At 37.9% G+C, this 12,383-nt stretch overlaps 1 protein-coding gene across 1 annotated transcript in view; it reads left to right on the forward strand.

Annotated features, from left to right (window-relative positions):
• LOC111146677 (phosphatidylinositol-4,5-bisphosphate 4-phosphatase 2) overlaps nucleotides 1–12,383 on the forward strand; it is a 59,338-nt gene that overhangs the window by 19,941 nt on the left and 27,014 nt on the right. Inside the window, exons 2-4 of the mRNA XM_022502331.1 lie at nucleotides 4,023–4,171; nucleotides 8,519–8,625; nucleotides 10,042–10,165. Of these exons, the coding sequence (XP_022358039.1) occupies nucleotides 4,023–4,171; nucleotides 8,519–8,625; nucleotides 10,042–10,165 (380 nt within the window). The remainder of the gene's footprint in view (nucleotides 1–4,022; nucleotides 4,172–8,518; nucleotides 8,626–10,041; nucleotides 10,166–12,383) is intronic.

Consider the following 12,383-nt stretch of genomic DNA (forward strand, 5'->3'; position numbering starts at 1 on the left):
CTCTCTGCCTACTTGTGATCTCTGTCTGTCAAATAAATAAATAAAATTAAAAAAAAAAAAAATATATATATATATATATATATATTCAAGAAGAGAAATTAAAGATATATATATCAATCAAGTAATATACCATGTTATAGAATTGGAAGTCTCATATTGCTGAGATTATGGGGGTAAGTAAATGGAACACATGCTTAACTGCAATCCCAATCAAAATCCCAGGAAGATTATTTTTTGTAGAAATTGATTGGAAAACAAGGGCACCACTGAAATTCAGTGGGAAAGACAGTCTTGTCAATAAGTGGGACTAGAGGGGCGCCTGGGTGGCTCAGTGGGTTAAAACCTCTGCCTTCAGCTCAGGTCATGATCCCAGGGACCTGGGATCAAGCCCCGCATCGGGCTCTCTGCTCGGCAGGGAGCCTGCTTCCGCCTCTCTCTCTGCCTGCCTCTCTGCCTACTTGTGATCTCTGTCTGTCAAATAAATAAATAAAATCTTTAAAAAAAAAAAAGTCCCTCACAAAAGGAGAGGGAGTTACAGGTGAAGGTTTTTTGGGGGGTTAAAGTACAAGACATATCTCTATATCAGCTTAGGGCTAAAGTAATGGACAGAAAATTGAGACAAAAGGCCTGGAAGCACTGTTGAATGGAGCAGTTAGGCTGCAGCATCTGTCATTCTGTTGATCTCTTGGATTGATTCCGTTTATCTGGTGGGCCAGACCAGTGTCTCCTGACTGCCTCACCTCTATCATTGCATGATCTGGAGGGTATTCCTCTATAGTAGAGACCCTTTTTTCAGTGAGGCTCGCTCGCATGCTAGGACCCAAGCTCCTCTTCAGTGAGAGCAGCAGTAATATACTTAGTGTTATTTTTGCAAGAGAAATAGATGTGTCTGATAAATTTCAAGTGATTCACCCATCCATCCACCCACCCATCCACCCGTCCACCCACGCACCCACCCATCCATCCATCCACCCATCCATCCACCCACCCACCCACCTATCCATCCACCCACCCATCCATCCATCCACCCACGCACCCACCCATCCATCCACCCACCCACCCCTCCATCCACCCACCCATCCATCCGTCCACCCACGCACCCACCCATCCATCCACCCATCCATCCATACACCCACCCACCTATCCATCCACCCATCCACCCATCCATCCATCCGTCCACCCTCACATCCATCCATCCATCCATCCATCCATCCATCCATCCATCCATCCAGTGGATAGTCACTGGACATCTACCATAGACCAGGCACTAAGACAAGTACTGGGGAGTCAGTCCTAAACAAGCCAGACACGACCCTGGTCTCATGGAGCTTACAGCCTCTCCCATCGTAAATTTCTGATCCTCACTTGTTTTTCTTTCCCCCTCCCTCTTCTTCTCAAGCCTCCAAAAGATTCAAGCGTATTTTTGTCAAATCGAAAGCTTTTTTTTTTTTTTGACAGGTTACAAATTATGTAGTACAAATCTTAGAGGAAAAAATTCACAGGGTTTTGTCGGCTGTGATGCACTTTAAATGCTTTTGTAACCCCCCATTGGGATTTTTAGATTCTTTTGAGCAAAGCTTTTGCCTCTTGGAGTGGATGGGCTTTCCTGGCCTTTTGTGTATGCTGCAGTGTGTGGCTTCTCCCCCACCCCCTCATCCTCAATGCACTTGTTTTCTTGGTGAAATTCTCTTGTCTTTAAATTTCTTTTCTGTCATATTATGTAAGATGGAGACCTGGTATGATGGGAGAATCTACTTCATGTTACTTCATAACTCAAGGAAAAGGCAAGAGATGAAACTACTTTTATTAATAATGCTAATAATTATTAAAGCGATATTTATTATTAAACGCCAGGCAGTGTGTCTAGAATTTCTAGTGAGGTATTTATTTTTTTTCCCAGAACAATACCTTCTTTATTGAGCTCTGATAAAGTAATCTGCAAATTGCAAGGGCTCCAATGTACTGTTGACTCATTGTTCCTTTAACCTGTTTTTCCTTCTTGATTAATACATTACAAATCACTCTGGATCAACCTCAAATTCTTTCAAGGATTTAAGGCTATTTTTATAATTTAAGACATCTATAGCTTCTTTTCAAGTTCAGTATTTGGCAGTGTTCTGGTAGAAGCCTCCCAGAAATGTATGCGTATTGTCATTTCAAAGTGGCCTCTTTCAGGGCCTAACTGCTGTGGAAATTTAGCTTATCATGAATCATTCATTATTATTTGTTAAAGATTTATTTATCTTAGAGTGAGCGCATGTGCGTGCAAGTGGGGGGGAGGGGCAGAGGAAGAGACTCTCAAGCAGACTCCACCCCCTTGCTGAACGTGGCACCTGACTGGGGTCTCACTCCCACAACCCCAAGATCATGACCTGAGTTGAAACTGAGAGTCAGAGCCTCAACCAACTGAGCCACCCAGGCACCCCTTACTATGAATCATTTAAATGAATAGCACTTATTGCTAATCTTTTGCTAGTCTAAAACAAAATCTATACTACAAATCTCAAGGATGCCAGGTGGTAATATGTGAATTTTAAACATACTATGTTTATGCTACGCTTTAAAAAATAACACAGAGTTCAGAATCTAATTCTGTGCAGAAGAAAATCTCAGTTTCAAAAATAAGTCTTTTCATGATTAGCTATAGTGATTGAGTTTTAGAGTATCACAGAAGCCCTTTGCAATACTTGTTCTCTTTAGTGGGGCTTCAGTCATGAATCACGTGTTGAGGTGTGGCTCTGTCTAGAAGTCCTAAGACTATACCTTTCCTCGAAAGGACCTCCTATGCCTGTAATTGAGGTAGCTACACAATACGGTCAGGGTGTCCCCTTTAGAAATTCCCATTCCACAGTAGTACATCTGGATTCTCTTTCTCAGACTTCTACAACTTCTGGTAGATAAGCATGATTCTGACTGGGCTTCCACTCTTTACCCAATCAGACAAACTTAGGACTCAAAAAACTATGTGTGTGTGTATTCTGGCAATTTTCTTTTCTTTTTTAAGGTTTATTTAATTATTTGAGAGAGAGAGAGAGCACGGAGTGGGGAGCGGCAGAGGGAAAGGGACAGGGAGAGAGAGAATCCCAAGCAGACTCCCTATTGAGCACAGACCCTGACACACATGGGGCTCAGTCCCAGGACCACGAGATCACAACCCAAGCCGAAACCAAAAGTCAGATGCCCAACCGACTGAGCCACTCAGATGCCTCTGTTCTGGCAATTTCCACACACACAAAAGTAGTAACAACAAGATGACTTTCTATGTCATCGTATTTATTCATTATCAACATTTTGCTAATCTTGTTTCATCTATTGTTGTCTTAGAGTATTTAAACCAAATCCCAGACATCATGTTTTTTACGCATAAATGCTTAAGTGTATTTCCTGGATTTTTAATGTTAACGTTAAAAGTTTAAGATAAGAAAATGTTAAGTTTGTTTTTGTTGTATGTCTCAAATTAGCATTGTTCCATTCCAGTTAGCTCTGTTCCATGATGATATGTTTAGTTTTCCTAGGTACACTTTTGTCTCTCCTTAACTGCCCCCAAAACTGACCTGTTATTGACATGGCCAACAGTTACATACTGGTCCCTTTGTAAACACAGCCTGGCAGCTGCACAATTTATGGGTATTTGTAAGTGATTTAGAAACTTTGCTCTCACTGACTATTTCTCTTTCTTGGTAATCAGATCATTAGTGTCACATTCTTTAGGCATGAATCATCACTTTCCCATTACAAGCTCTACGAGTTTATGCAGGAACAGAGTGGGTATATTGTGTATAGGTTAGTAAAAGGAGTCCAGATCATTTGGGTAGACTGAGGCAAACATGATTTAGTTTTATCAGAGGAAGAATTATTCTGTTTCACAATGTAGTCCCATGTGTGTTTGTGCTCTGAAACTAGGATAAGCTGGCTAGCTCTGAAAACATAAATACAAGAATGAGGTCATTTGTGACAATTTCTGCTTTGCCTCTATTCTCTGTAAACGCTGGCTCTGATTCAGTGACTGATAACCTTTTCAGCGGAACTCCCACCTCCGTATACAGCCATTGCCAGCCCCGATGCCAGTGGTATTCCAGTAATAAACTGCCGCGTGTGCCAATCTCTCATCAACTTAGATGGCAAGCTTCACCAGCATGTGGTTAAGTGCACGGTTTGCAATGAAGCTACGGTAAGTGAGGATTTCCATTAATAAAGCATAAATTATTATCTGACGTCTTGTCTCTTAAGAAATACTCCAGTAATGTTACTTAAAGGTAGATGTGGCCTGCATATAGACATGGCCATATTTTCTCATCCTTTCTTCTCTCTAGTTCTCTCTTACCATCAAAGATGTCTCTGGGTGTTTAAAACTAATACCATTATGAAAATTTCATGGTGAATTTAAATATAATGCCATTTGGCTCTTTATTTTCTAACACGAGACTGATCCTAGTCAGGTACTTAAAATTATCCTCAGTGTCTATCTACATCACAACTAAATCCATTTTGATTTTCACAAAAACAAAGATATGCCAAATTTTACTTCAAATGTGGACTTTGTACTTACCATGTCGAAAATTATTTAAACTCGTTTTACATCTGTAGGATGTCTGTATGGTTTTTCTGGACTTAAGATTATGCATTTATTACTGACACCTGTGCCAAAGTGTTTACAAATAGCTTGGTATTTTATGCTATTTGCTTGATAGTAATTTAGAGATATGTTCGAAAAATTTGAAGAGCACATATTTTTTGAGCTGAACCTGGAGAAGAACAACTACATTTTAAGTAGAATATTTAGTTTCAAGTAATGAAGTGGTATTAGTTAGATTAAATATATTTCTACTTTTATGGTTAGGCTTTATTTTAAAAATTTCAATGTCTCTCAAAATCTGCAATTAAATATCAATTGTTGGTATTTGTATATTTTTCCTTCTTAGAAAATTCTCAAAAAAAAAATCAGCCAGAGTTTATTATGTCTCTAAGAAAAATGAAACATGTTTATTGGGCTTTATATGTTTTATAGAAAAGTCATAAAATAAAACCTTAGGTCATGAAGCAATATGTTTTATTGTAAGTATGTATTTTTTATAAGGGACATCACTTGGAGATGAGCTTTTACTGTGTAAATAGAGGTGATACCGGCAAAACCAGCTATTTTCTTTTTAGGTTGAACACTCCCTAGCAAACCTAACATTAACCTCCATAGTGTTCATTTTAGAGTTAACAAGCAAATAAGAGTTGTGAGACATAGATGACAATTAAAAACAAAACAAAACAAAAACAGCCAATACCTGAAAGGTGTTTTTTCGATTTGATGCTACTGTTGATTTTTTTCTTCTATTCCACCATCCCTACAATTTTTTTTTCTTTGATGAGTAGAAAAAAAACTTGTAAAGCTTTATATTTACTCTTGGAAGTAAACAGAACAGGCTGTGGATTTAGCCAACAGCCTCAATCTGGCTACTCAGAAGTGATGAGTTCATTATTCCAGAACAATAGGATGTGGGTACAAATAAACTACTTCTGGACATAAAGAAAATTGCGCTGACATTTTTATATCATTATAACTCCTGTTAAGTAAGGAAATGTAAGTATTTCTCAATATTCTAGAGAAAATGAGTAGTAGCTAATGAGATTGCCTTGTGTGGAATCAGTTATATTACAGGGAAAGAGAAGAGAGGGAAAATGTGTGTGAAGAGTGTTTTAACTTGCCAATGTTTGCAGTGTAATTGATCTTGAATTTATGAGTGAAGAGGTGTTAGGCAACTAGCAGCTTCTCTGGAGAAATTCTGGGTCGAAAAGAACAGGTAAATGCCCCAACAGAGCAACTAACTCCCTTCTGTTCACTATCACCGTCTCCTGCTCAGTTTCACTGTGGTTCATTCTCCTCATGTCACCTAAAACAGGAGATCAGTGAGTCTGTTCCCCTGATAGGAACCTGGTATTTCTGAGGAGATTAAAAAAAAAAAGAAAGAAAGAAAGAAAAAGAAACATAACAAAGCAAACAAACAAACAAACAAAAAAACAAGGCTAATGAAAGTCCTTCTTATTTTAGTAGATAGAATTGGGAAAGAAATGAGAGAAGTTGGGGAAGAGAAGAGACAGACAAATTTTAGCAAGGTTTAGAGAATACAGAATTTAAGGTTAAGGGAGAAGCAATTTTTAGAGCAAGTTAATGGAAAAGTTGAGAAGTCCTGGAGGAAGAGCGGAGCTAATTGGCTGCATGATTGATTATTATAAGTCTGAGATCTGGAGGCTGATGGACTGGATCTTGAATCCTACCTAGCTAGGCCACTTGGTAGTTGCCTATCCTTGGGATTTATCTTCTCCACACTGTGGTTTCCTCTTGTAGAGTAGTGTAATAATAACATTTACCTAATAGAGTTGCCCTTGAGATTACAGGGGTAAAGTGTCCAGCACAGTGCCAGGGACATACAAGGTCATTTTACTAAGTAAGAACATTAGAACTTATGCATAAGGACAATGCCATTTTCACCCCCATTTCCCTGTAGGTCAGACATGACAAGGCGTGGGCAGACAATAAAGACCAGTTCTTCTAGTTCATTGACCTTATTTTATAAATGAGGGAACTGAGGCCTAGAAATAAGTTGGCAATATAATATAAAAAAGTTTGTCATTTGCCAAGTACACATTTACTTAATGGGGAAATTTGGATGTATAGGAATTAACCCAATTTCTGGTTTTCTTGATATTTTAGATTGGATAGTAACACATTCTGGATGTTTATAAATTTTAGATATTCAGATTTTATCTGTTATATAGTTTAATAAATTGTTGATGACTTATTGCTAACTTTTATATATTTCTAATAAGATTGTTTACTTAAATTTCTCATTTTTTTTTGTAATGTGTTACAGATTCACAGAAAAGTTACCAAAAAATAGTACATATTATGTACAGAGAATTCCATAAACCCTGTACTCACATTCCGCAAATACATTGATATCGTGTCACATTGGCTTTCTCTCTCTAAATGAATAAATTATCTTTTTTTTAAAGAAACTTTTAAGACAATTACAGACATGGGGTTCTTCTACCCCTAAACATTTTAGTGTGAATTTTCCTTACAAAGAAAAAAAAAGGACATCCACTTATATAATCATAGTACAATGATCAAATGCAGGAAATTAACATTAATACAATGGCTATTATCTGATCTTTGGACCTAACTCATATTTGCTCAATGGTTCCATTAAAAACAAACAAAACAAAACAATATGGTCCAGGAGTGAACCCAGAATTCCATGTTGTATTTTGATATCATGTCTCTTTAATATCCCTTTGTCTGAAATGTAGTCTTTCTTTGTCTTTGATTGCCTTGACATTTTCCAAGAGTACAGGCAAGGTGTTTTATAGAATGTTCCTCCAGTTTGGGTTTGTCTGATATTCCCGGATGATTGGATTCAAGCTATACAGTTAGGCAGGCATGCCCAGGAGTGATGAGCTAGTCCTCTCACTGCTTCATAGGTTATCTACTTAACAAGCCTAAGCTCTTGTTTATTTATTTAAAGATTTTTAATTTATTTATTTGACAGAGAGAAAGAGAGAGAGAGAGTGCACAAGCAGGGGGAGCAGCCCAGGGAGAGGGAGATGCAGGCTCCCTGTAAGCAGGGAGCCTGATATGGGGCTCAATCTCAGGATCCTGGGATCATGACCTGAGCCAAAGGCAGATGCTTAATCGACTGAGGCACCCAGGCACCCTGCTAATTCCTCATTTAAAGGAGGGTTTTCTTTGGTATTTATTCTTCCTTTTTTTTTTTTTTTAATTTTATTTATTTATTTGACAGACAGAGATCACAAGTAGGCAGAGAGGCAGGCAGAGAAAGAGGAGGAAGCAGGCTCCCTGCTGAGCAGAGAGCGCGATCCAGGGGGCTGGATCCCAGGACCCTGAGATCATGACCTGAGCGGAAGGCAGAGGCTTTAACCCACTGAGCCACCCAGGCGCCCCTATTCTTGCTTTTTTAAGTTTACTGTAAAGTTTTAAAAAATGGTAACATTAAGAGTTATTGCAAGTTGTTCCTTTTTTAAGTTAAAAGATGTAATAAGATTAATCTTTTCTTATATTCTAGCAGTGAAGGAAAGTTCAAATTTGTTATATACTCCTTTTTACCCAATATTCCTAATGAGTTTGCACCTCCCAAATATATGCAAGGAACTTCAGTGAATGTTTGCACCTGGTAGCACAGATAGTTGACTTTGGTCTTAAAACTTTAAAGGGAAAGCAATTCTTGTTGTGAACTTAATTTTTCTTCTCATATTAAAAGGGCACTGCCAGCTAATTTTGAAATATGTCCTTCACAATTACATCTGTACAGCCCCAGATTTTCAGAGTGCTTGCCAACATTTGAGCTATTTAAAATCACTTATGATGCACTTTTCCTTAACCTGTACTTTGGTAGCACTATGGGGGGCCTAAGTTTTTAAGGAATCATTTCCTTTTTATATACAAACAAGCTTTGGCAATCTGTCCTTCGGTTAATTTGCTGTGTTTACATTTTCTTCCCTTATCTAGCCAATCAAAAACCCCCCAACAGGGAAGAAATATGTTAGATGCCCTTGTAATTGTCTCCTCATTTGTAAGGACACATCTCGGCGAATAGGATGTCCGAGACCTAACTGGTAAGAGATAAAGATTCATTCATTCATTCATTTGTTCATCCAACAAGTACTTATTAAAGGCTCATATGTGCCAGGCTTTGTTCTAAATCGTCTTTGTCCTCAAAGTAATTACAGGACCGAGATTATTATTTTTTCTTTGTTAAAAGAATGATGTGTTTAGTTTAAAATTAATGGTCACAAATATTTGTAAGATATAATATTCTTGAATGAGCAGTGAAAGTTTTCTTGATGTTAAATAAGTACTTAATGCACTGTAATAGACTAGTGACTCCTTAAACTTATAAGTAACCACTTATCCCCACTTATCCCCATTGTTATGTATACAGTGATGTTATTAAGAACGCTTGTAATAAGGGTATTTTGAGATCGCTGGTTGCAGCCTGCAGACCAGTGTTATCTGAGTAGATAGAGTAAACCCAGTCTGGAACGCAGGCAGGCAGGTGTTTAAACAGTTGCAGTAAAGGTGTTTCTAAGAACACTGTTTGCGAGCCACTTTAGGTATCTGTTTTATCGGTGAAGGGAGGGGACACCCAACTGTCATATATATATATGTATATATATACATATATATATATATATATATGATGTGATTAAGATCGATTCAAATAAATATGTTTAAAAGAAAAAGAAATTTAAAAACCCCAAAAGTAACAAAACGAAAGTTTTGTAAAGTAAACAAAAGTTTACCTTTGATTTAATTCATCTTAACCTGGAAGTGTGTTAATCATCATTGTGTACCTCACTGTGTGCTATACTTGTGTTTGATGAGCATAACCTATGCAAGAAATTTGGGAGCTATTGGCCATTATCAAATGCCATTATAGATGTGCCCAGATAGGAGTATATCAAGACATTCACTGTGTTTTTTCTGTGATTTCTGGCTTTTTGACCATGATATGAGTCATTTGCAACCCCATCTGATGGAATAGATAGGAAAGAAACCTCCCATTTTCCTTTTTGTCGGTCTCTGGTTAAATAGACATCAAAGAACACCAGCCTACCCAGAGAAATTTGGCTGTGACTCAGCACTTTGGCACCTTCATGGCACACGCGTATTTGTTGATGTAGAATGTTTTAACTTGTGTAGTCTTCTACCAAACTCAACTTGTCTTCCTAGATAGGGAATGATAAAAACAATTTTCTGATTGGAACTTGTAGGAACTTGGAAATGGCAGTTAAATGGTTCCCAAGGCCATTGGTTAGAAACAACACCATAATATATGGTTTCCATCACAAATATGAAACAGCTTTCTTTTTTTGCTTTTGAAATTATTGCCACTTTCTGTGAATTTGGCTTCGAAGCCTGACAATTTATAAAACAAGTGTAATCTATTTTCAGTGCCATACCGTATATTACAGGTTTTGCCCTCTGTCCATTTGTGGGATAATGAAATTGTTTTCTTTCTCTCTCCACAGTAGACGCATAATTAACCTTAGCCCAGTAATGCTTATTTCTGAAGAACAGCCAGCTCAACCTGCATTGCCAGTCCAGCCAGAAGGTACAAGGGTCGTGTGTGGGCATTGTGGAAACACATTCCTGGTAGGTAACCAGACATTTGTCATAGTGGCATCAATCTGTACATGTAGATGTGATCATATAGTTTTGACCACGGCTCAAGCTCTTCTAGTTTTGTCCAAGTCCAAATTAATCAGATGATTAAAAGAAACCCTTTTTAAAGGAAGACAGTTAATCAGAGGTTCAGCTAGGGTGTCCTACATCTTTAGTGAATTAGATAAAAGGTGCATTCTCTGATTGGTTCATTTGCAAAAAGGGGCCTCTCTGGGTAGGCTAATGGGAAACAGTGCCCTTTCTGGTCTTAAAAACATGGGTGTCTTTGGTTGGTGAGTGGCACTGTCACCTCCCCTCAGCAAAAAACAAAGTGCACAATCTCATGTAGTGGCCCTGCTTTGTGGTTTCTAGAGTTGAGAAAAATTCTTATTATAATTTACCAATTTTTTTCTGATTTTTAAAAGTCAAACTTGGAGTAAAGGGAATTAACTCTGGTGTCCATAATTAGGTAAACTACTTGGAAAAAAAGTAAGAAGGTGAAAGTGGTTATATATATGCAAAAGTTCTTGTAAAGAACAAGAGTTCTTGTGTTTCTACTTTTAACTTTAAACCCTAAGTTTGGTGATTTTTTTTTTTAAGATTTTTTTTTTTAATTTGAGAGAGAGAGAGAGAATGAGATAGAGCATGAGCGGGGGAGGGGCAGAGGGAGAAGCAAACCCCCTGCTGAGCAGGGAGCCTGATGCGGGACTTGATCTCAGGACTTCCAGAATCATGACCTGAGCTGAAGGCAATTGCTCAACCAACTGGGCCACCCAGGCACCCCCTAAGTTTGGTTTTTAAAAGTTAATTTCATAGTGCTTTACTCTGTCGGGAAGATTTTCTTTTGTTATTCAGCCTTCATAGGAGACAGCATATTTTCCTTAGAACCTAAGTATTAAAGGAAAACTTGCAGAGTGTGAGCATGGGCAGGTCTGATGTCACAGCGGTCTCCCACCGCAAGATCTACTGCCTTGGCATGAACGAGGAGACAAACTCATTTAAGAAAGTGTAGATGATTTGCTTTTTTTCTTTCTACTTTTTATTTTTAGTAGAGTAATTCATGTACATAATTCTAATGTCAAATGGGATGATAAAGTTGATAGGGAGAGTAGCAGTCATCCCTAAATACAGTCCCCCACATACTTTGAACTCTTTAAGCAGCTCTCCTGGTATGTACCTACATGTGTTTAAATTGTTTGCTTATTCTTTTTTCCTTTTGATTAGGCAATTTTAGATATTACCTATTACCCTGTACAATGCAGGTTGAGGACTTAGCACTCATAACACCCTTTCCCCCAGTCTTTGTCCTTCTCTTTACTCCATGGTCTCAGTAGAATTTTAATATTTTATTTAATTAAATCATACTTAGTGTTTACCTTTTTTATGATTAGGTAAATTATGTTCACAGCTGAGCCAAGTAGTATATACTATATTTCAGTACTGTATGGTCTTTCAGAATTTGTTAATTTTTTTGTTACTAATTGTCTGCCCTCCTTCTGGGGTGCTTGGCTGATGGCCTGCCCAGTCAGTAGAGCATCCAAATCCTGATCTCCTAGTCATGAGTTTGAAACTCACATTGAAAGTAGAGATTACTTAAAAAAAAGAATAATTGTCTCTCCTCCTTTTGAATTTGTTTAATTTTCTATGTACAAATCATTAGTTCTTCCCATACTCTTTTAAAGAACTATAAAATTACTATCAATATAGTCATACACATCAGGGAATCTATTATTGAGGTTTCCAGCTACACAGCTGCCATCATGGGATTTCCCTTCATCTTTATCCTAGGAATTCCTTTTTCCTTTTCCTGTGTTGGATCCTGTGTCATCCTCACAGTTCTTGGTTTATTCCTTCATTTTGGTGTAGCACATCCTTTCTTAGCTTTCTGAGAAAATGCAATGTAAGGAAATAAATTTGACAACTTTTACTTCTTAAATAGTTTTTATTTTTAAAGATCTTATTTATTTATTTGAGAGAAAGAGTGAGAGAACACAAGCAGAGTGAGAGGGAGAAGCAGGCTCCCTGCCAAGCAGTGAGCCCTATGTGGGACTCGATCCCAGGACCCTGAGGTCACAACCCAAGCCAAAGGCAGACACAACTGACTGAGCCACACAGGCCCCCCTCTTAAATAGTTCTCTCTCTCTCTTTCTCTCTCTTTTTTTTTTTTTTTAAAGATTTTATTATTTGTCAGAAAGAGGGAGATACAGAA

This window comes from Enhydra lutris, unplaced genomic scaffold (genome assembly GCF_002288905.1).
Source record: "Enhydra lutris kenyoni isolate GAN:26980312 unplaced genomic scaffold, ASM228890v2 scaffoldscaffold14, whole genome shotgun sequence".
NCBI lineage: Eukaryota > Metazoa > Chordata > Mammalia > Carnivora > Mustelidae > Enhydra > Enhydra lutris.